This window comes from Alosa pseudoharengus, unplaced genomic scaffold (assembly GCF_046254945.1).
Source record: "Alosa pseudoharengus isolate Yale_2024_CS ecotype anadromous, Long Island Sound unplaced genomic scaffold, YU_APseudo_1.1 YU_APseudo_1.1_scf_15, whole genome shotgun sequence".
Lineage (NCBI taxonomy): Eukaryota > Metazoa > Chordata > Actinopteri > Clupeiformes > Clupeidae > Alosa > Alosa pseudoharengus.
The window spans coordinates 31,535,847-31,561,219 of record NW_027468620.1 but is presented as its reverse complement, the minus strand read 5'-3'; the positions used below and the strand labels follow the sequence as shown (position 1 = coordinate 31,561,219).

General features: G+C 46.3%; 1 protein-coding gene across 1 annotated transcript in view; it reads left to right on the top strand.

Moving 5' to 3' along the window:
• The first annotated feature begins 578 nt into the window (after positions 1-578).
• lrpprc (leucine-rich pentatricopeptide repeat containing) overlaps positions 579-25,373 on the top strand; it is a 79,661-nt gene continuing 54,866 nt past the window's right edge. The window contains exons 1-13 of the mRNA XM_076286249.1: positions 579-771; positions 2,548-2,771; positions 3,563-3,685; positions 4,145-4,266; positions 5,256-5,314; positions 6,043-6,129; positions 6,277-6,403; positions 11,789-11,933; positions 12,161-12,318; positions 12,508-12,613; positions 12,869-12,976; positions 24,600-24,718; positions 24,931-25,024. Of these exons, the coding sequence (XP_076142364.1) occupies positions 593-771; positions 2,548-2,771; positions 3,563-3,685; positions 4,145-4,266; positions 5,256-5,314; positions 6,043-6,129; positions 6,277-6,403; positions 11,789-11,933; positions 12,161-12,318; positions 12,508-12,613; positions 12,869-12,976; positions 24,600-24,718; positions 24,931-25,024 (1,651 nt within the window). The 5' untranslated portion in view covers positions 579-592. The remainder of the gene's footprint in view (positions 772-2,547; positions 2,772-3,562; positions 3,686-4,144; positions 4,267-5,255; positions 5,315-6,042; positions 6,130-6,276; positions 6,404-11,788; positions 11,934-12,160; positions 12,319-12,507; positions 12,614-12,868; positions 12,977-24,599; positions 24,719-24,930; positions 25,025-25,373) is intronic.

Below are 25,373 nucleotides of genomic sequence, written 5' to 3'. Positions count from 1 at the left end.
TGCAGACTGGTTAATTAAACTGCCATTGTTCAAACGCCACATGAACGAAACAGATCATTCATATTTATTTCATCAAAAAACTTTAATTTAGGACAACAGCACAACTTTTCTAGATGCGCCGTAGGCTACACAAAGTCCTTCAATTAGAAATGGTAAAATCCGAAAATAGGCATAGCCTAGGCCTACATAGGCTAGTCTACAAATCCAACAATAACCAGTAACAAACAATTAGCCTACATCCTTGAAATGTGTGTCATGCTTATGGCCTCCTTACACCAAACAACTTTGACAAGATTTGGGAAAGATTCTTGAAAGATTGTAGTGTTTTTAGTAAAGCTTGAATGGGTGACATTCGTTAAAAGACTCTAATCTTCCAAGAATCTTTCCCAAATCTTGACAACGTTGTTTGGTGTAAGGAGGTAGTGGCATGGGCAGTGGAGGTTAGTTTACGACTATGACAATACAATGGACGCAACCACTATTGAACAGTGAGTAAACACGACGCCCCCATCTCTAACTGAGTGTGGTGTTGCCCAGCGTCCTATGACCTGTCACGTGACGCGGACGTCCTTCCTCACGCTTCAGGTTAAACATGGCAGCGCTCTTGAGATCAGCGCGAGTGTTAAAGTTATCTCCCTCTTCCCTGCTCCAGGTTGTAGGGGTGACAAAGCATGGAGCACCGCTTAGCAGGTTGTACAGCGGGGCAATCGGTGGCCGAGGAATCGGACTCTGCACAAGCCAAGGAGTTTCCAGATCTGTCAGTGTAAACAGGTACCCTAGCCCGGCGTGATGCTACCCATGCTTGAGTAGCGAGCGACTGTTGTAGTTGTCATTGAGAAGACAGCCACAATGACACCGGTATACACACTCGTGCCATATGATGGGGTTTCTTATTCATCGCTGTGCACAGTGCACTGTGACAGCAATCCATCTTCTTTAAACAGTCACAGTCCTATGCATCCAGGGCCCTTAATCATATAACTTAAGGTGGCCTGCAAATGCAGTTGAATCATGTAACAGCTAGCCGGCTAACTGTTAGCTGATGTGATGTTAGGTAACGTCAACCTAAGTCAGTTTCACAATGCTTATAATGTTATAACGTGTGTTATTATTCTTTAGTTAGCCATGAACAGTGCATTTATAGAATGCAAAGGCTGGTGTGACAACCTTTAGCGTAACGGTAACGATACTTCAGCAAATTCTGTGATGGCCTCTTCGCAGAAGCATCGTGATGAAATGGCCAAACTAATACGTGGTTTCATAGCAATTACATGCGGCCATCGAAAAGTCCTTCGCAGATCGAAGATTCATTAGATAATGCAGTTCATTTGAAAATAAAATTGATTTGACGTCTGATGCAATCGTTGATGATTTTCATTTTAGGGGATCATGAGGTCACAGGTCAAGGTCACAATTAAAACCAGCGTTTCTAGACAGAACCTTTGCCATACAGTACATATAGCTCTCACCTGTCTGCTGCAAAGCCTCATATTCACATTTAACAGCATTATGTGACTGGCATTTGACTCGTGCTCCGCATTGACAGCTAATTCTAGAACTGATCTAGAAGTTGTGGACCTGTGTTCTGCCTTGACTTTTCTTGGTAAATGTCTTCACTCCCATATATAAAGAACAATGTAAAGGGGAACAGCACAGGTAATCACTAATCAGAGACCCAAACACCAGCCACTGTCTATTTCTGCAGTTGGTGCTTCCATCTTCGCCCACCCTTCCTCAAATTATTCACAATCACAAAATCACAAAACTCCCTTTCAACTTGAGATCCCAAGTGGCCTCAGCTGACTTGTAATTTAACTGCACAGTATTTCATTGGCTCTTTACCTGTAGTGTTGACAACAACAAAATAACTGAGAATCTCACCTAATATAGACAAATGTAATCTAAAGTAAGGTTTTTAAAAGTGCATCGAGGAAACACATAGGCATGCAAGCTTCTTTTCCTGTCCCATCGTCCGTCCATGCCTAAAATGCTACATACTCTTGGGCCACTTGTGTCATATTGGCGTACTCATTTTTGCACTACCACCCTGCACTTTATGTACGTTGTTTGTGTCCTATAAATTATGCATTGTACTCAGTACTTCAGCGGTGGCTGTTAATGATATGTGATGTACATTGTCTCTGTAGTGTGCATGTATATGTGTGTAGAGCATGTGTAGTGTGCACTGTATATTTTCTTTCGAGTATTCGCAAGCGTTCGCTGAGAACTCGAGGCAAACAAAAAACGTTGCCAACGTTCGCCTGTGTTTGTGTCCTGATCTTGGTCCTGATCCTGATTATGATTATAATCCTAATTCTGATCCTGAGTCTGATTCTGAATCTGTTCCTAATTTTGATTCTGATTCTGGTCCTGATTCTGGTCCTAGTTTTGATCCTGATTCTCATTCTGGTCCTGATTCTCATTCTGATTCTGATCCTGATCTTAATCCAGGTCCTGGTTCAAATTCTGGTTCTGATTCTGATTCTGATCCTGATCTTAATCCAGGTCCTGGTTCTAATTCTGGTTCTGATCCTGATCTTAATCCAGGTCCTGGTCCTCCTGCAGATTGCTGTGGCCCTCAGTGGCGGGCGTGAGGCGGTATGCGGCGGCCCCTGAGCAGCAGGGCAAGGAGGAGGGCAGCGTGGGTCTGCGCTCCAAGCAGGCCCAGCAGTTTGACTGGGCACTGGCCAAGCTGGACAGCTCTGTGCGCCGCACCGGACGCATCACCAAAACACTGCTGCTGCGCATCTTCCACGACATTTGTCGCTCAGGTAGGGGATGCACACACACACACACACACACTCATGGACATGCGCAAACACATGAGTGAAAGAACAAATGAATGAATGAAAGAATGAAAGACTGTGTGAATGAATGTATGATTGAATGTGTAAGCAGGCAAACAAACAAGCCTTGTTAGGCTTGATGTGAGGAACTCCCTCTCCTGTGTGTGTTTAGTGAGTTCTGGTTCTGGCCACAAAATCAACTTTTGGTTCTCACGTGACGTATTAAACACACCAACCCAGCAGGCTGAGAGAGAGGGAGAGACATTTGCAGTGCAAGACAAAACATGTAGGCACACCAACTAGGCTTGCTGTATCTCTGTGTGCACATACTGTATGTGTCTATTTACAACGCAATCATATTTATTAAATGACATGTACAGTACATAATAACAAAAGCAGTATATAAATTAGCTGAACAAATAGGTTCTATTTAACTGACTAATACTAAAAATGCAACTTTTAAAAAGTGTGTGTGTGTGTGTGTTTGTGTGTGTGTTTGTGTGTGTGATCGTGATCTCTTTCCCTTGTGTGTGTGTGTGTGTGTGTGTGTGTGTGTGTGTGTGTGTGTGTGTGTGTGTGTGTGTGTGTGTGTGTGTGTGTGTGTGTGTGTGTGTGTGTGTGTGTGTGTGTGTGTGTGTGTGTGTGTGTGTGTGTGTGTGTGTGTGTGTGTGATCTCTTTCCCCTGTGTGTGTGTGTGTGTGTGTGTGTGTGTGTGTGTGTGTGTGTGTGTGATCGTGATCTCTTTCCCCTGTGTGTGTGTGTGTATGCGACTCCAGGCTACCCGAGTGGGAACCAGGCCCTGCTGCTGCTGCGGAGCTGTGGCTCCCTCCTGCCAGAGGCTCCCTTCAGCGAGCGCACCGAGCTGGGCCACCGCATCTGGGACAAGCTGCAAGAGCTGGGTAAGGGCAGCTAGTGGAACACGCACACACTCACACACACTCTCTTTCTCTCTCTCAGTCCTTCACTCACACTCTTTCTCACTCTCCCAGAGACAGACACAGACACAGACACAGACACAGACACACACTCTTTCTCTCTCTCATTCCTTCACTCACACTCACACTCTTTCTCTCTCTCATTCCTTCACTCACACTCACACTCTTTCTCACTCTCACAGACACAGACACAGACTTTCCTATTTTAAAGGGATGGGTTAAACCTCATGTTACTAGAGATTCCCATTTTAAAGGCATGTGGGTTACACCTTATTTCGCTTCACCCAGCCCTGCCTGTGTGACCCAGCGGCCTTGTATGGTGCCAGCTATTATAATGCCCTCCTGAAAGTGTACCTGCCCCTCGTATGGTGCCAGCTATTATAATGCCCTCCTGAAAGTGTACTACCTGCTCATGTGTTTCAGGTGCGTCGTATGATGCCAGCCATTACAATGCCCTCCTGAAGGTGTACCTACAGAACGAGCACAAGTTCTCTCCCACAGAGTTCCTGGCCAAGATGGAGGGCGCCAATGTGCAACCAAACAGGGTGGGCACTAGATTTCTCTCTCTCTCTCTCTCTCTCACTCACTCACTCACTCACTCACTCACTCACTCACTCACTCACTCACTCACTCACTCACTCACTCACTCACTCACTCACTCACACACACACACACACACACACACACACACACACACACACACACACACACACACACACACACACACACACACACACACACACACACACACACACACACACACACACACACACACACACACACACACACACACACACACACACACACACACACACACACACACAGGAAATAACTTGAAAGCTAAACTATGGATTTGTCACACATAGTGTTTCATTGAACAGATTATTCTGTCTTGTAACCAGAAATTATTCTCTTGATTTCAACAAAGCGCAAGTTAAGATTATTTTCCCAAAGTGTTAAAGGAACCATATGTAAGATTGTGGCCAAAACTGGTACTGCAATCACTTTCAAATTACTGTAGAGAGGTGTATCCCCTCCCCCTCCCCCCTGACTCGAGGTTGCCAACCCGGATGCCGAAACACTACTGACTTCGTGATTAGTAGATAGGTGGAGGGTGGCGCATCAGGCCAAAACACAGAATGACATGACAAAACACAACATCAACATCAGTTGAGGGCTGCAACTTCACTTTTTAAATGACAATATCCTGGCCGGACTACTGTTGTCAGTGATATAAGTATTTGAAATTAACATGATTTCTTAATGTCTAGTGACATATTAGGGCCATTTTATGATTAATTGAAATACATTTCTTACATACGGTTCCTTTAAGAATGATTTGTGGTATTTTGACTTAGAGGTGGGAATTATACTATTAATTCTAATAATTTATCCATACATTTAAACATCATGATCTTTAAAAGACTTGTTGTCTCTTAATAACTGTCTGAAACTTGTGCTGTCACTGTCAGTCTGTGCCTTGCAATGTCTCAGTGATGTTGACCGACTGATGATACTGTCGGTCCCTTTCCAGGTGACCTACCAGAGGCTCATCGCAGCCTACTGCCAGGAGGGCGATATAGAGGGAGCCAGGTAAGAATTGTGTGTGTGTGTGTGTGTGTGTGTGTGTGTGTGTGTGTGTGTGTGTGTGTGTGTGTGTGTGTGTGTGTGTGTGTGTGTGTAGATCTTAATGGGGTTTGAGTGTTACACACACCCTGTCTGGTGATTTTTCTTTTCTTGAGAAAAACAATAACCGTTGTCGACTTTAAAAGTTTCCTTGTGCCTGTTTTTGAAGAATTCCATCATAACATAGCCGTCACAGAACTAACTAGGGGACTAGGCTAAGAACATTCAACACTAAGAGTTCCAGGCTAACAGGGGGGCGCAACTGTAGCATTCCGATGCTGCAACACTTTGTTTACACTATAATCAACCAGATGTAGCCCATCTGTAGTGGGGCTCGGGCTTCATTTCCTGTTGTGAGTCATACATTTTGATTCTGATATTGTTTTTTTGTTTTTTTTTGCTGATTATGATCAATACATTATGATTATTTTTATTTATGTGTCTTCAATTCAATTCAAGATTCAATACTTTAATTGCCATACAACAGAAGTTGTTAGCACAGCACATGCAGTGTGCTCTACAGTACAACAGACAAGACAACACCAAACAAAGATATAAGTACCTATTTCATTCAGTGGCTGTATGGTACAGCATTTAAAGTCAGAGGTAGCGCCGTTATTAGCATACAGCACTAGTATGAATATGAGCTCTAATCGCCATGGTGATGATCTCTCTTGTGTTGCTGTGCTCTGCAGTAAAATCTTGGGCTTCATGAAGGGCAAGGACCTGCCAATCACTGAAGCCGTTTTCAACTCCCTGGTGACTGGCCATGCTCGGGCAGGGTAAGTCATGACTCTTCTGTGTTGGCGTTGAGTGTATATTCTGAATGCATGTGTGCATGGTGTCGCTACTACATGTAGGTATTGTCATTGCTAACAGGTGTGTGTGTGTGTGCGCTTGTGTGCGTGTGCGTGTGTGTGTTTTCACAGGGACATGGAGAGTGCAGAAAGCATCCTAAATGTCATGAAAGGAGCAGGCATTGAGCCTGGACCAGACACATTTGTGGCACTGATGACTGCTTACGCAGAGAAAGGAGACATCGAAAAGATCAAACAGGTGAGGAAAACAGACTTAAAAGAATCTATGAAGAATGTAAAAGACTGACACAGGAGTCAATGGAGTGAGTAGGTAGTTTAATTAATTAAATTGTAATTGTAATTGATTTATTTCAACAGGGACAGTGCAAAAACAACCTCCAATTTTTGTACCAAAAATTAACCTTGTACAAAAGTAGGATAGATGCATTGTGCCAGGTATAGGATAGATGGTTTAGAAAATATTGCTAAATGCCGTCCGTACTTCAGTAGTAAAATGAAGTATTAAATATGTTGGTCAAGACTAGCGATATGAAATTCAGTGTTTTGAAAAACACTGGAATAATATTATTATACACTTGGGTGCTTTTAGCATGTCGCTAGTATTTTGTAGCCGTTTGTGCTGTGTAGTTTTAGCACGTCGCTAGTAGTTTGTAGCCGTACTTGTGCTGTGTAGTTTTAGCATGTTGCTAATATTTTGTAGCCGTACTTATGCTGTGTGGTTTAGCATGTCGCTAGTAGTTTGTAGCTGTACTTATGCTGTGTAGTTTAGCATGTTACTAGTAGTTTGTAGCCATACTTGCGCTGTATAGTTTAGCATGTCGCTAGTAGTTTGTAGCTGTACTTCTGCTTTGTAGTTTTAGCATGTCGCTAGTAGTTTGTAGCTGTACTTATGCTGTGTAGTTTAGCTTGTCGCTAGTAGTTTGTAGCCGTACTTGTGCTGTGTAGTTTTAGCATCTCACTAGTATTTTGTAGCCGTTTGTGCTGTGTAGTTTTAGCATGTCGCTAATAGTTTGTAGTCGTACTTGTGCTGTGTATTTTAGCTTGTCGCTAGTAGTTTGTAGCCGTACTTGTGTTGTGTAGTTTTAGCATGCAGCTAGTAGTTTGTAGCCGTACTTATACTGTGTAGTTTTAGCATGTTGCTAATATTTTGTAGCTGTATTGTGATGTGTGGTTTAACATGTCGCTAATAGTTTGTAGCCGTACTTGTACTGTGTAGTTTTAGCATGTCGCTAGTAGTTTGCTAGTAGTTTGTAGCCGTACTTGTGCTGTGTAGTTTTAGCATGTCGCTAGTAGTTTGTAGCCGTAACTCTGCTGTGTAGTTTTAGCATGTTTCTAATAGTTTGTAGACATACTTGTGCTGTGTAGTTTAGCTTGTCGTTAGTAGTTTGTAGCCGTACTTGTGCTGTGTAGTTTTAGCATGCCGCTAGTAGTTTGTAGCCGTAACTGTGCTGTGTAGTTTTAGCATGTTTCTAATAGTTTGTAGACATACTTGTGCTGTGTAGTTTAGCTTGTCGTTAGTAGTTTGTAGCCGTACTTGTGCTGTGTAGTTTTAGCATGCCGCTAGTAGTTTGTAGCCGTAACTCTGCTGTGTAGTTTTAGCATGTTTCTAATAGTTTGTAGACATACTTGTGCTGTGTAGTTTAGCTTGTCGTTAGTAGTTTGTAGCCGTACTTGTGCTGTGTAGTTTTAGCATGCCGCTAGTAGTTTGTAGCCGTAACTATGCTGTGTAGTTTTAGCATGTCGCGAGTAGTTTGTAGCCGTAACTGTGCTGTTGTTTAGCATGTCACTAGTAGTTTGTAGCCGTAACTGTGCTGTAGTTTTAGCATGCCGCTAGTAGTTAGCTCTCAGGTAATCAGACAACAACTGCAGTGAGTTGGGAGAGAGAAAGGAAGAACACATAGGCTACTACTGGCAAATCCTCTCCAATTGTTTACAATTGGACTCTGGGCGTTTGGAAACAGCTGAGGGAGGAGGCTACTTGAAACTGCGAGTTTCGGTCGGTGTGAGCGAGCGGACTTTCAGTTGACAGTAATTAACACCCTTTTGAACAATCTAAGCTGTGCGAACGTCAGAGGGCGGTCTACGCTGATTCATCATTAGTGAGACGCGAGGACAGCTGCAGGCAATTCCTGTCAGCATAACAATAGAGGCTGTTGCTGAAGCGTCAGCGTAAGCGTCAGCCCTCGTTTCAGCCGTTCTCGTTTAAGACGGACGCGGTCAAGACAAGCAAGTTTACCTGTGCAAGTTCACCGAGCACAGGCGCCGACAAAGGCAAAAATGTGCCATTCCACCATATCTGTTATCACCGGCCATCGCAGAAAACGGCATCATGCCAAAAGGGGCAGAAATCGCCTTAACCTACAGCAACTTAAACGGTCCTCACCTACAGAAACCTCTTTCTCCATGGGCTTGTGGAACTGTCAATCCGCAGTCAACAAAACGGACTTCATAGCTGGCTATGCCAACCATCTTTCGTTGGAACTCCTTGCTCTCACTGAGACTTGGATCAAACCAGAGAACACAGCCACCCCGGCTGCACTCTCCACTAACCTTACACTATCCCACACCCCTCGTCCATCTGGACGAGGAGGTGGGACGGGCCTGCTGATCTCCAACAAATGGAAATTCACCCCGCTACTGCCTTCAAACAAATATGTCTCATTCGAATTCCATGCCATCACAGTGATCGCCCCAGCAAAACTCTACGTGCTGGTCATCTACCGCCCTCCAGGCCAACTAGGCGACTTTTTGGATGAACTTGACACTCTGCTGTCCTCCATCCCTGAGCATGACTGTCCGCTTCTTCTTCTCGGCGATATCAACATCCACTTAGATGCCCCAGGCTCAGCGGACTTTCTGGCCCTGATCCACTCCTTCGACCTCAAACTGGTTCAAAGCCCACCGACACACAAAGCTGGCAAAGAGCTTGACTTGATCTTCACTCGGAACTGCAGCACAGACACCCTCACGGTGACGCCTCTCCATCTTTCTGACCACTTCTTCATCCGGTTCAACGTCAGCCTGACAGAACAGCCTCCGGCTCCTCAGCCGATGGTCACGTTCCGCCGCAACATCCGGAACCTGTCTCCAACGCACTTTTCCTCTGTGGTTGCCTCCGGTCTACCTCCACTCAACACCTTCTCCTCTCTGGAGGTTAATGAGGCCACAGACTCGCTCTGCTCCACACTGAGCTCGTGTCTAGACGAGCTGTGCCCTCTTACCACAAGGCCAGCTCGATCCAAACACTCTCATCCATGGCTAAATGATACCCTCCGATCGCAGCGCACCAGACTCAGAGCCGCGGAGAGGAAATGGCACAAATCCAAACTAACTGATGACCTCAAAAACTACCAGACACTCCTGGCCTCCTTCTCAGCCAGCATCACTGCTGCTAAGACGGCTTTCTACAATGACAAAATCAACAGTGCTACAGACACTCGAAAACTTTTTTCAACCTTCAAATCGCTACTCAACCCTCAGATGCCTCCTCCTCCATCCAGCCTTACTGCAGATACCCTCGCCTCATTTTTTACAAACAAAGTGGCGGCAATCAGCGGTCAATTCTCTACATGCCCACTCAACGCATCGGACTCAGATACCGCACTCCTACAACCTCTAGGGACTGCTAGATCATCTTTTTCAGCATTCACGCCTCTCTCCGAGAATGAAGTATCTAGACTCCTGACATGCAGCCGTCCTACCACATGCTCGCTGGACCCTATACCTACGAGCCTACTTCAGTCCATCAGCCCGACCATCGCACCAGCTATCACACACGTGATCAATGCATCGCTAACCTCCGGCACATTTCCAACAGCGTTCAAAACGGCCCGGGTAACACCGTTACTTAAGAAAGCTTCTCTCAACCCTGCTCAAGTCGAGAACTACCGCCCTGTCTCACTCCTGCCTTTCTTATCCAAAGGCATTGAACGAGCAGTCTCCAAACAGGTCTCTGACTTCCTTTCACAGAACAACCTTCTGGATCCAAATCAGTCTGGGTTCAAAAGCGGCCACTCTACCGAAACGGCTCTGCTGTCTGTAACAGAAGCCTTAAAAGAAGCCAGGGTGACCGCTCGGTCATCAGTACTCATTCTGCTTGACTTATCGGCTGCCTTTGACACGGTTAATCACCGCATCCTTCTCTCTATACTTGCTAACATGGGAATCTCCGGTTCTGCTCTCTCCTGGTTTGAATCCTACCTCACAGGACGCTCGTTTAACGTATCATGGCTTGGTCAGCTATCTGCACCTCACCATCTCACCACAGGGGTCCCCCAGGGCTCAGTACTGGGCCCCCTTCTCTTTGCTATCTACACCACCTCCTTGGGACAGATTATCCGTTCGCATGGCTTCTCATACCACTGCTATGCAGACGACACACAGCTCTATCTGTCCTTTCCACCTGATGACCCCTTGGTTTCAGCACGGATCTCGGATTGCCTCTCAGACATAGCTACATGGATGAAGGCACACCACCTCCAGCTGAACCTCTCAAAGACTGAACTGCTGGTCCTCCCAGCTAAACCTACCATACACCACGACATCAACATCAAATTTGACTCTCTGTCTGTTTCACCTACCAGGACTGCAAGAAATCTAGGAGTTGTTCTCGACAACCAACTAAACTTCTCAGATCATGTTGCCTCAGTCGCCCGGTCATGCCGCTTCGCACTCTACAATATACGGAAAATCAGGACTTACTAAACTCAAGATGCCACCCAACTTCTGGTTCAGGCAATAGTCATCTCACGACTCGACTACTGCAACGCCCTCCTGACAGGTCTCCCAGCCTGCGCAGTGAAACCACTTCAGATGATCCAGAACGCGGCAGCGCGCCTGGTCTACAACCAACCCAAGAGGGCACATGTTACCCCGCTACTCATCCAGCTACATTGGCTACCTATGGCGGCCCGCATCAAATTCAAGGCTCTAACGCTTGCCTACAAAGTAGTCTCCGGTTCTGCTCCCACCTACTTGAATGCCTTCATACAGACATACGCTACCTCCAGACCGCTGCGCTCCTCAGACGAACGACGTCTAGCTCTACCTCCGGTACGCTCAGGCCAATCAAAACTTTTCTCATCTGTTGTTCCTCGCTGGTGGAACACACTGCCAGTTCCTACAAGGGAAGGGACATCCCTCTCCATTTTCAAAAAACTCCTGAAGACCCAGCTCTTTAGAGAACATCTCCTCTCATAGCAACACTTACAACAAGTCTTGCTGATCCTAGCACTCACCAGCCGTCTTAAACTGACACGTAACTGTTAAAAACAGCACTCACTGATGCACTTATTCTTACTGTACTCTAATGTTTTTTTAAATTGTCCTAATATTGTTGAGAATTGCTCTAAACTTAAACTGTTTACCATGTTGTTAGTCGCTTTGGCTAAAAATGCGTCAGCCAAATGTAATGTAATGTAATGTAATGTAATGTAGTTTGTAGCCGTAACTGTGCTGTGTAGTTTTAGCATGTCGCGAGTAGTTTGTAGCCGTAACTGTGCTGTTGTTTAGCATGTCACTAGTAGTTTGTAGCCGTAACTGTGCTGTAGTTTAGCATGTCACTAGTAGTTTGTATCCGCACTTGTGCTGTGTTGATGTGTGTTGTGTTGCTCGCTTTCCACAGACTCTGGAGACGGCGGAGGGCTCTGACGCCAGCCTGATGGACAGGGACCTGATGCAGGTGGTCTTCAGCCTGGCCAGAGCAGGACATGCCCAGCATGTGCCCGTCATAGTGGAGCGCATGCGTCATGAGAGGGGCTATGTGCCAGGTACACACACGCACACATGCATGCACGCACAAGGGTATTGTGAACGAGGGACTAGATTTCTATTCATGCAGGTTAATAACATCTTGTGCGTATGCGTGTGCGTATGCGTGTGCGTGTGCGTGTGTGTGTGTGTGTGTGTGTGTGTGTGTGTGTGTGTGTGTGTGTGTGTGTGTGTGTGTGTGTGTGTGTGTGTGTGTGTGTGTGTGTGTGTGTGTGTGGGGGGGTAGACGCCATGAACCTATGCCTGAGCCTGATCACCCAGGGTCAGGAGGACACTGCGTACACCGTGCTGAAGACCTTCCCCCGACTGCAGGAGGAGGGACAGAGTGGGGAGACGCCTGACCTGGGCAACTTCTTCCTACGCCACTGCATCAACATGGACAAGGTAGACACACACACACACACACACACTATCTATGAACTGCTCCTAAAACAAAAATACTGCAACCCCCTGTAACTCGCGTCCCTGTAAGGTCAATTTCTGTAGAGGTGTGCTATTGTCTAAGGCCTGCTGCTTGTGTGTAGCTGTGTGCTAATAAAGTGACCATGCTAATGGTCTTTTTTACTTGGTCAGCCCGTAGAGAAGCTGGCCCACTACTGCAGAGACCTGAATGACTCTGGACTGCACGCCAGCCCCATGCAGTTTGCTCTCTACTGCGCCCTGGAGGCCAAAAAGACCGGTACTGCCTGCCTATTCTACCATTTTCCTTTATTACATTTGGCCTATTTATTTATTTATTTGACAGTGCAGCATTTCTACATCAGTAAGTGCAATAGTACCACAGTGCTTGTTGTGCCTCATTACTGTAACTGTTATTCCCTTTGGTGTGTTCTTTCTCTCTCTCTCTCTCTCCATCTCTCTCTTTCTCCCTCTCTCTTTCTTTCTTTCTTTCTTTCTTTCTTTCTTTCTTTCTTTCTCTCTCTCCTCTCTGCAGGTCTGGCGGTTGAGCTGATGAAGGTGATGAAGGATGAAGGCCTCCCTGTCCGTCCGCACTATTTCTGGCCACTGCTCACACACCACCAGCGAGAGAAGAACACACCTGGTGAGTCACCTGACCCCGGTCACGTTATTACGACCACCTGCAACTCAAACCTGATTGGCTCGTAGCAAATTTTGTTGAAATCTATTGGCCATTGAAAATCTGACAGTTGTACGGAATTTTATCTGTTTGGAGTTGTATTAGAAGTGCTGCTTCTTAAAACTGATTGGTTAATAATACATATATAATATATAAGTATTGTGATATTGATTTGAAATCCTATTGGTGTTTCTAAGGCCCTGTCCACACGTACGAAACCGATCTTTTTTTCCTCCGTCTTCCCTGAAACCGCATCAAGAATATTTGCGTCCAAACGGATCCATCTCAACACGACTCAACACGTTACTTCATACCCCAGGCCTATAGGTGGCATTGTTTCTTTACAGAAATTGACCAAAATTTGCGCTTTACAAACAGACAGAATAGGCTACGAACAAATGGCTAGTGCAAGGTAACCAGAATTGTTTGTGTGGACTGATGGTGAACTGTCAACTGTAGTCAACTGTAAAACTAATAAACTTTATTTTACGGTTTGTGAAGGGTGCATTCCCGTCCTTTATTTGGCTAATGCAGGTAGGCCTACTAATCACCTTTACTTTCTTTGGTTGTAGGATAGTCTGTGATTCACATTAGTTTTGGCCATCACCGCAATTAGGCTACTAAACGCAAGGGTTACCCAAGTTCTAGGCTATTCTGTCGCCACATTTATACTATTGCTATAAAACCTTCGTTAGTAACAGTCAATACTTTTGCCTGCATCAAATCGCGCATTCGCATTCAGTGTGCTACCATCGGCTTAACGTGAGTTCTAAGCGTCTTTGTATGCTTATATCTGATTTCACTCGACTGTGAATGCATGTATATATGTTGTAAGACATGTAAAATAAATGAATGACACTGGCACTACGCACAAATTAATGTAGCCTAAACTTACACCGCACTTTCCTAATAACTTAAGTTCTCTCGCGTCACTGACAGTAGCTAGAATGCATAAAAAAACACCGGGGAAAACAGTGTTCAGTCCACCAAGTCATAAGCTATCGGCGCTGCGCAGCACCAGTTGTGATATTTATCTGACGGAGTGTAATCGTAGGTAATGTCATGTATGAAAACTAGTATTGTTAGGCAATACTACAAGTGCAAGTCCAGGGCAGCTGAGGTGTGGCAATGACGTCATCGCAAGCAGGATGTGCGGTTTCGCTGTCTAAACGAATTCAAACGGGCTACGGTTTCAGATTTCTCCACTTTGGAACCAGGTTTCAGAAAGGTGCGGTTTCGGGCAGTGTGTTTACAGGATTCGTTTGGACGCTCGGCCAAGACGAAGCAAAACCTCTGCGTTTAACCTAAAAAGCGTCTCCGTGTGGACGGGCCCTTAGTCTGTGAGCAGGTTCTTGTCACAGAACAGAATTGAAATCTTATTGGTCTTTTGCAATTGTAATAGCATTGCTCTATGCAGACTCACAAGCAAGATGCTTAATTTAGTCTGCCTGTCTGAAAATGTGATGTGTGTGTTTAACATGGTGTATATAATTAATTATAGGGTGACCTTAAAAGTAGGTTGAATTGCCATGTGGGACACCTAGTGTGGATTTAATGTGCCGGCTTAACATCGTATCATAGCCTACCACGAGTCCGAAATGCAGAAAATGTTCCACATTTGGGCCATTCTGCATTGAATATTGGAAGATGTGATGTTGCGGTATTGCAAAGAACGATGTACTTTGTTGTGGGAGAAGAGTGAAAGGGCGCTGGAGGAAGATGTTTATCCGTCGTCACGGTTCCCCTCGTTCAACACCAACTCCACAGAATAGTGCTTCATAGATTCCTCTACTCATTCACTGTGTATGGGGTGATTGTGTTGTGTCCAGGACTGGCCTGTCAGATTAATTCAATTTCATGTAGAGAAATGTGTACACACACACACACACACACACACACACACACACACACACACACACACCATACACACACACACACACAACCCTGTGGTCCGGGGTCATTGTTTTTAAGGCTGGAGAGCATGATCTAGGAGTGGCACGAAGATGAAAACTGTCTTTGTCTCTAGGCCTGCCTCTCTCTCTCTCTCTCTCTCTCCTTCTCACATAGTCACTCTCTCTCTCTCCTTCTCACATAGTCACTCTCTCTCTCTCTCTCTCTCTCTCTCTCTCTCTCTCCTTCTCACATAGTCACTCTCTCTCTCTCTCCTTCTCACATAGTCACTCTCTCTCTGTTGGAAAGTGACAGGATCAGATTGAGGGGATCATGTCCTGGTCACATTCTCATGATTGATGATTGTGTTTGAGACACCGTGACAACATCAGCAAATGCAGTCGGGCCTTGCCTGTGGTGTGCGGTCACTGTTGTTTGCACACACACACACATACACATACACATATACCTCTTGTTAGAGGTCAAAAACCAATGACAATGAGTGACAAGCTTTTGCATTTAACTAGCAGGGCCAGCTAGAGAGGACAGGTGTCCAACGACAACAACCCTCTCTCTCTCTCTCTCGCCCTCTCTCTCTCTCGGATGATTGGCTCTCTCTCTCTCTCTCTTTCTCTCTCTCTCTCTCTCTCTCTCTCTCTGCCTTCTTATTCCTACTCTGTACGCGATGTCGGATCCTTGTGATGTGTGGGTCACAGGGGGCAGCCGGTTGGATAAAGATCCTGTGTGTTGTGTGTGTGTGTGTGTGTGAATAATGTAGATGGTATAGTGCAGAGAGTAGAGGTGAAAATGGCCTGAGACCAGATTGGCTGGTGTAAGTGGATACCCGACCTGGACGTAGCGGGGCAGGGATGATGGACGCTCAATAGCCGCTTGGCTGCCCAACGCAGATGGAGTGCTATAATACACTGTGTGTGTCTGTGAGAGAAGGTTTGTATTGTGAGATTGACACACACACACACACACACACACACACACACCACTTATGCGTGTGTTCGTTTGTCCTTGTGAGGGCCCTGACTCAAGCGGACCCTTTGGTCTTGGCTTTTAGAGGTTCACTGTGTGAAATATTAATATGGATTACATTCTACGGCCAGCGACTCCCATCACACGCACAGGTATATATACATATACGTTTAGTTTATGTGTGTGTGTGTTTGTGTTTAGAGGTCCTCTGTATGAAATATTAATAGGAATTACATGCTGCGGCCAGCGTCTCCATCACACTCGCACACACACACACACACACACACACACACACACACACACACACACACACACACACACATATATATATATATACGTTTGGTTTGCCCATGTTTCTAAGAGCTAAAGTGATTTTTGAGCTGTGCGTGTGTGTGTGTGTGTGTGTGTGTGTGTCTGTTGGCACATGCTTCCATGAAAGTGGAGGCCAGAGCGATGTGATTGCTGTTTTTTTCCTTGACAGCTGTCGTGTGTATCCAGGTGTGGAGTGTCTGGATATGCGTGGTGTGTGTGTCTACCTTGATAGAGTGCCTCGTGTCATAGCTCCAGTCCGCCCTGAGCCAGATGCCGTGTGTGTGTGTGTGTGTGACGTGCGCCGGCCCCACAAATGCAGGTTCCTCAGGGGTGGGTGGCAGGCCATCAGCTGGAGTAAAAAAGTAAGAAGGCTCAACTTAAATAGGAGCCTGATGTATTTGAACCAGAGCAGCCTCTTGCCTCTGGCCTCTTTGTCAGGGCTGTGTTAGTTTGAAATTATTGTAAACATTTATACTAAATGTCAAATTAATATTTCGGTCTGTTACTGTAAATATTTATAATAAATGTCAAATTAATATTTCGGTCTGTTACTTATGGTCAGGCTTTTGTAATTTGCCAGCTATTTGCTAGTCATGGTAAATCCTTTCCAAAAATTAGACTTTTTTTGATGTAGAGTTCAAAGTCTCAACTGGTTCCTCTATAGGCTAGATATGAATTTAATCAGAGTATCAATTGGTTAAATTTCAGCAGTGATGCTAAATTGCTCAGATCAGTTGTTTAAGTTTGCTAGTGTTATTTTTTTCTCCCGTGTAGTTGGAATGCATTGATTTATGAGTTTGGAGATGCCGTGATTGACAGTGTTGCAGCGGCGTGTGTTTGGAGATGCCGTGATTGACAGTGTTGCAGTGGCGTGTGTTTGGAGATGCCGTGATTGACAGTGTTGCAGCGGCGTGTGTTTGGAGATGCCGTGATTGACAGTGTTGCAGATTTGTTGGGAGATGCTGTGGTTTGCAGTGGTGTGTGGTTCTACTGGCTGTGGAGCTGAAACCATGATCTTACCCGTAAGAAAAGGCTCATTGAACAGCTAGCTACCAGACATTTTAGTCAACCTCAACCTGAACTCACTCTTGATATTTGCCGCAGTGACGGGATCAAGACCTTAAAAACGTCCCAACGTTGGTTACAAACGTCAGAGGATTCCAAAAGACGCCCCTGAGCGATGTTATGAGCCAATATGGCTGCGCTCTGATGCCCCTGAAGGATGTTTTTATAAGCCAATGGCTGCGCTCTGATGCCCCTGAAGGATGTTTTTATGAGCCAATGGCTGCGCTCTGATGCCCCTGAAGGATGTTTTTATAAGCCAATGGCTGCGCTCTGATGCCCCTGAAGGATGTTTTTATGAGCCAATGGCGGCGCTCTTGAGTCTCTGCCCTTCTCTCCGGGGCTTAGAGGTGGCTGTCTGACCGCCTGGTTCCTGAGCGCGCATGATTGGCTGCGGGAGATGTGAAGGCCCTGTTGACCCCGCCTCTGGAGGCTTGACCTCTGCCCTGCCCCGGGGCGGTGTGTGTGTGTGTGAGAGGGGTAGCCTCAGGCTGGAGATGGGGACCCCACCCCCTCACCCTCCCTTCTCTCAACCCACGGGAGCCTTGAGGTGAAGGGTCATTATGCGCCACCGACAATACGACTGTGTGTGTGTGTGTGTGAGAGAGAAGAGATCCAAGGGGCAGTGGGTTCATCTATGTTAAACACCCTGTCAAACAAGCTCATTTCTTCTGTCCCCTTTTGTGTGTGTGTGTGTGTGTGTGTGAGAGGGAGGGCGGGAGACACACACACACACATCACACTGCATGTTGCCTAATTATCACTACATGTTTTTTTGGGTCTCCCAATTTAATCCAGAGCAGTGACTAAATGGTGATTATGCCAGGGCTCTTAAGGCATCATTTATTGATGGGGGCATTTTTAGGTGATGAAAGCATCTCAGCCCTGTGTGCGTGTGTGTGTGTGTGTGTGTGTGTGTGTGTGTGTGTGTGTGTGTGTGTGTGTGCGCGTGTGTGTGCGTGTGTGTGCGTGTGTGTGTGTGTGTGTGTGTGTGTGTGTGTGTGTGTGTGTGTGTGTTTCGGGCCACTGGAGGACTGCGTACCCATAAGGCCGCGTTCCATTCCGCTCGCATCGCTGTCAGTCCATTTGCTTGTTGAGCCGCTTAGCGGAAGGAAGCGCACAGAAACTTCGCTCCTTTCTCCTTTACACACGGCCGCCCCAGACCATCACACACACTCCTCATGAAAGATGTACACACACACACACACACACACACACACACACACACACACACACACACCTCTTCCTCTCTCTTCTACTTTCTCTCTCTTTCACTGTTTTCTTTCATTTTCCTTTCACCCCACGCTGTCCTCAGAGTGTGTGTGTGTGTGTGTGTGTGTGTAAAGCGGGTGCGAGGCTGGTGCAGCGTAGTGGGCAGCAGTGTGTGTGTGTAGCGGCATGTGACGGAATGCGTAGTGACTTGATTTCATGTAAATGCGAGCGCTCTGAGGGAGTTCACTTTGGATTAGGCGCGCCGCGCTGCACCCCCATGAAATATTCAGCGCCATGTCACTTTCTGTCCACAGGTGTCACTAGCGGGCAAGAACCGCACCGCACCACCCCACCCCATCCCACCCCACACCACTCCACTCCACTCATGAGATGGAGGGTGTATGTGTGTGTGTGTGTGTGTGTGGGGGGGTTAGCATTTTGATGAGGTGTGGATTTGGGCAGGAGGCGTTGAGGAAGCATATGCTGGTGTTGGCGGAGACGCCCCCAGCGAGAGCCGCGTGTCAGCATGAGAGGGTCGCCGCCGACGCCTTATCACTTCTGACACGCCACGGCCCCAGCAAGCAAACCAGCAAACCAGCCGTACACACACACACACACACACACTCACACACACCACACACACTCACACTCACACTCACACACGCACACACACACACTCACACACACCACACACACTCACACTCACACACACACTCTCGCTCTCTCTCTCTCTCTCTCTTTCTCTCTGTACTGTCTGTATGTATGTCTCTCTTTCTCTCTTTCTCTCTGTGGCCTCTTTGTGTCTTTCTTTCTCTCTTTCTTTCTCTTTCATTCTCTTTCTTTCATCTTGTATGTCTTCTTCGTTCTCTTGTGTTCTGTCTCTTTGCTTCTGTCTCTAGGTTTATTTTCTGAAGTGTTATTTTATAGTGTAAACAGAATGTGACGAGTCCCCCCCCCTCCCCCACATTCCCCCCTCTCTCTTCCTCTACTCCGCCTTCTCTCTTCATCCACCTTTTCATCTGTCTCTTCCTGTTTTCCTTTTCGTCTCTGCATCCCCCTTTCCTCTCCTCCTTCCCTGTAATTAATACAAGATCTGTACAGATCTTTAAATACAAAAACAAAAAAACAACAAAAACCTCCCAAGCGATCATGTCTGTCGCCGTGGTGACCTGCCGTCTCTCACCACACGCTCGCATGGGAACTGAGAGACGAGCGTCGCCGGAATGGAGTGAGTGGGGAGAGGAGAGGAGAGGAGTGGAGGCCTGTTTCCTCTTTTCCCCCCTCTCTTTCTCCTCTCTTCTCCCCCCCCCTCTCTTTCTCCTCTCTTTCTCCTCTCTTCTTCCCTCCCCTCTTTCTCCTCTCTTTCTCCTCTCTTCTTCCCCCCCCTCTTTCTCCTCTCTTTCTCCTCTCTTCTTCCCCCCCTCTCTTTCTCCTCTCTTTCCCCTCTCTTCTTCCCCCCCTCTCTTTCTCCTCTCCTCTTCCCCCCTTCCTCCCGGCCTACGCTCATCGGGGGGCGTGGGCGTTCCTCTCGGTGATCTCGTGTGACGGTAGTGCCCTCGCCGCATCCTCGCTCGCCACCGTGAGGCGCTGGAGATTGAGCAGGGAAAAGTTGAAGAGGAGGCCTCCCTTTGTTGGAAGGCAGCACGGGAGCGAGCATGGTGTGTCTTTGTCTTGGCATGAGCGCTCCGAACAAACTTCGATTTAAAGGACAAACAAAATGCACTTTCAATCAATTAGTCTTCTCTGTTAGCTTTTGGGAGCGTGTCCACAGACTGACACATTTTAGCACGAATCGTCATCTTCAGAAGCTTGGTTTGAACTACTCCAGAAAAAAGTTTCTGTGTCTCTTCATGTGCTCCCAATAATAGATAAAGGGAAATGAATATGGGACAGAGGCTCTAGTGTGTTCATCTTCATCTCAACAGCTTGCTTCAGAACCTGATTTAGCACGTCAAAGTGTTTTTGTCTGAGGGAGAGAACAATCGTCAAGGAAACGTGAGATGGTCTGTGTTCTTCCTCCTGGGGTCAGATCTTGGCTGGTAGAAACCCTGTAGTGGTTCATGTCAGTCGCGGTTATTAATTAGGGCCCGAGCACCCGAAGGGCGCAAGGCCCTATTGTTTTTGTAAGGATTATTATTATTATTATTATTATTGTTATTCCACTTTTTTGCTTTCCTGTTTTTGAGGTGGTTAACATGGTCGAAACCTCTTGAAATTTGGCACACACGTCAGGTGTCATGCATCGCAGTTAGGTACAAGAGCTTGACCCCGGGCGTGGCCCAGGGACTCGCTAGCGCCCCCTTAGGTGACTGATCCCGTGGTTGGCAAATATTTTGAGGTGGTTAACATAATCGAAAACGCATGAAATTTAGCACACACATCAAGTGGTACAGTGAATAGACAGGAATAAAAGCTTGGCACCGGGCGTTGCCCAGGAACTCCATAGCGCCCCCTTACGTCACAGTGACTTGTGGTTGGCATATAGTTTTAGATACACACACCAAATTTGGTGGGTGTATGTAACTCCCAAAAACAAACAACTTTTGTATTAACATGCCATTAGCCACGCCCACAGGAAGTGAGGTAATTGAGATTTTGTGCGTTGTGGACATGATCAATTTTAACATACTCCTCCTAGACGGTTGATCCGATTCATGTCAAAGTTGGTATACATGATGCCGAGATGATCCTGATTATAAATTGTGAAGCTTTTTTTTGATATGTTGTAATTTGACGAAATGGCGAAATTATTAATTTTAATACCCTTCCACATAAACAATAAATGTGTCATAATTCACCATGCATGGCTTGAAATGTTTTACATTTCACAGGTCATTGAAGACCATGTTAATGATAATATTCACATGCCCATAATGCATGTTTGGCATAGCGCCACCAACTGGCAACAGAAAGAATGACAATTATACTGATGTCACATGATCAATTTGAACATACTCCTCCTAGACGGTTTGTCAGATTCATTTGAAATTTGGCAAACATTATGCCAAGATGTCACTGATGTTAAATTGTGAATGGATTTTTGAATATTGTAATATATTTGATTTGATTTTAATATCTCACCACATAAACAGGAAATGTGTCATAAATCACAGTGCATTAAATGAATGGTCTGAAACTTCTCAGGTTAATAGATATCATGATTATGATGATATCCAGACACCCAATGGGCCTGCCTGGCATAGCGCCACCACCTGGCCAAGCAGGAAATGTGCCAGAAATAGACAATACCTTAAGTGATTGATCTGAAACTTTATAAAATATTGGATATCATTATTGTGATGATATTCACATGCGTAATTCACAGGCCTAGCATAGCGCCACCTTTTGGCCAAGCAGGAAATGTGCCAGAAATGCTCTATGCTTTGAATAAATGGTCTGAAACTTTTCAGGTTAATAGATATTATGATTATGATGATATCCAGACACCCAATGGGCCTGCCTGGCATAGCGCCACCACCTGCTCAAGCAGTAAATGTGCCAGAAATGGACAATGCTTTAAGTGATTGATCTGAAAGTTTACAAACATTTTGGATATCATTATTGTGATGATATTCACATGTGTAATTTTCATGTCTAACATAGCGCCACCATCTGGCCAACCAAAAAGTGTATCAGAAATGTTCTTTGCTTAAAATGAATGGTCTGAAATTTCTCAGGTTAATATATATTATGATTATGATGACACCCAGTGGGCCTGCCTTGCATTACGCCCCCACCTGGCCAAGCGAGTAAATGTGGCAGAAAATAAAATACAAAAACAAATAGCACACGCATCAAATATGTACATTTCACAAACGCACCACGTCGGTGCTTTGTTGGATTCCGACATGTCACGGGTTGCGGCCCGCAGGTGCTCGGGCCCGCCATTGCCGCTTGCGGCTATATTTCATCAATGGATTTGCTCATTCATTCCTTCATTCATTTATTTGAAAGCTTCCTGTGGTGCGAGACGTCAAGCGCACACACACACACACACACACACACACACACACACACACACACACACACACACACACACACACACACACACACACACACACACACACACACACACACACACACACACACACACACACACACACACACACACACACACACACACACACACACACTAAAACAAAGGAGAAGGGCCTGTTAACATGGCAGAGAGCAGGAGAAGTGCTGACTGTGGCTGTGTCAATTTGGGGCGCGTGAGTGAGTGAATGAACCTGTGCATCGGAGAGAGAGAGCGAGGGAGCGAGAGAGTGAATGAAAGAGTGCCAGAATGAAGGAGGTAAAAGCGGTCATCTCACTCTCCATTTTCCAGCCCCATTCACAGATACGCGTGTCTGAAAGCCACCGATAGCCGCTGGACGGACGCTCTTGGGCGGGAAGTGCACGCATGTTTTATTGACTAGCTGAACAGGTGTGCTCCTTTCATAAAAAACGAAAGAACAGGAGGAGAAGGAGGAGGGCGGAGAGATATGGATAGAGTGAAAGAGAGTGGGGGGAATGGAGGGATGGATAGAGTGTCCATTGAGGGAAGTGTGTGATCGCTTGTTTACTTTTTCTTGAAAGCAGCCCAGGCTGGTGAGAGCTGAGATGACAGGAGAAGAGGAGGAGGAGGAGGAGGAGGTGGAGGAGAAGAGCATGAATGAATGAGTAGGGCAATGGATGGAGAGAGAGAGAGAGAGAGAGAGAGGGAGATGGATGGAGGGGTGGAGGAGGTGGGGTTAGAGTGGATGAGTGAAATGGAGAGATGGGATAGATGGATGGATAGATGGATGGCCGACGTCTTCAGGTGCTTTACCTGGCTAATGCCCTGGCTCATAAATACTGACACACACACACACACACACACACACACACACACACACACACACTCACACACTCAGGCAGGAGGTGAGCCCCAAACACAGGGTTTTAATGGCGGATAAAAGCAACTCTTATCTTTTATTCAGGTGGGCTGGGATGGAGGGTTGTGGAGAGACCTGTGTGTGTGTGTGTGTGTGTGTGCGCGCGCGTGTTCACGTGTGTGTGTGTGTGTGTGTGTGTGTGTGTGTGGAGGTAGAGACAGGTGAATGGACCTCCCTTGAGCGGCACGAAACAGAGCCGGGCGGACGGAGCCCTGAGGAAACACTTACAGGAAACACACACACACACACACACACACTTACTTACACAGACACAACCACACACACTCACATGTAGACACAAATACAACCCTCCTCCCACACACATATAATAAACACTCACAAAAACGGACTTGCTAACTTACACACACACACAAAATGTCCCTCTTGTTCTCACTCCTGTGTTTATTTGGCTCTCTGCTGTATGTATACCTATACCGTGCGTGCGTGCGTGCGTGCGTGCGTGCGTGCGTGCGTGCGTGCGTGCGTGCGTGCGACCACGTGTGTCGTGTGTAACCCTGAATGGGTCATATGTTGAGGAAGTTTTTCCTCTTGGGATGAATAACCGTATCTATCTACACACACTCTTGGGTGTGTGTGTGTGTGTGTGTGTGTGTGTTGCAGGCCTGTCTCTGAGCAGCACCTGAGGCTCTGTAGTGGAGGAGTGTGTGTGTGCCTTCGGCCTAATTATATTCTACCTCTGACTGTGTGTGTTTGACCAAGCATGAGGTGTAAACACTGGTAATAGTGTGTGTGAGAGTGAGTGTGGAAAAAAAGGTGTAAATGGCAGTTTAGTGTGTTTGTGTGTGTGTGTCCACATTTTTGGCTGCTGTGTGTGAAGTTGTGCTTATATCTGTTGAGTCTCTAGAAGCTGAATATGAGAGCAGCCCGTGCACATGGTTTCCCATAGTTACGCTTCTCACTGTGCACTTGGGTTCCCATAGTTACGCTTCTCACTGTGCACTTGGTTTCCCATAGTTACGCTTCTCACTGTGAACTTGGTTTCCCATAGTTACGCTTCTCAGACATAGTCTTTGTCTCAGCAGTTTCTCTTCTAATGTCAACTCTCTCCCCTCCTCTCCTTTCTTCTCTCCTCCTCTCTCTCCCGTCCTCTCCTCCCTTCTCTCCTCCTCTTCCTCCTCCTCTTCCTCCTCCTTTCTCTCCTCTCCTCTCCTCTCCTCCCTCCTCCTCCTCCTCCTCTCTCACTCCCTCAGGGACTATGGAGGTGTTGAGGGGGATGCAGGAGTTGGGAGTGCTCCCTGACGTGGACACCACCTCCCAGTACATCCTGCCCTCCTTCCCCAACATGGAGAGTGCTCGCACAGCACTGAAGGTACACACACACACACACACTCACACACACACACACACACAGAACTGATTTACTGAGAGCTGTTTCTGGAAATGTAATATGTAATGCATTTGTTTGATTTATTTCACAGGCAAGTTGTGAAGTACGCGTGTGTGTTTAACACTGTGTGTGTGTGTGTGTGTGTGTGTGTGTGTGTGTGTGTGTGTGTGTGTGTGTGTGTGTGTGTGTTGCAGGAGGCAGGTTGTAAGGTGGAGTCTGAGGGCTTTGCTGCAGCTGAACTGAGGGCTGAAGCCACTAAAGGAAACCTGGCTGGAATACTGACCCTCAGTGAGTCTCTCTCTCTCTCTCTCTCTCTCTCTCTCTCTCTCTCTCTCTCTCTCTCTCTCTCTCTCTCTCTCTCTCTCTCTCTCTCTCTCTCTCTCTCTCTCTCTCTCTCTCTCTCTCTCTCTCATTCAAATCTGCGTTATTAGCGTGGCTGTAGGTAGGCTGAAAGTACAGAGTTGGCAAAGCACACAAACAATGGCATGACATGTCCAGTAAACAAAACAGCATGACATGTCCAGTAAAATTGCAACATTGAGAACTCTCTCCCCTGCTCTCAGACTCAATGGTTTAAATACAGAAGTGTAAAACTTCTCTCTCTCTCTCTCTCTCTCTCTCTCTCTCTCTTTCTCTT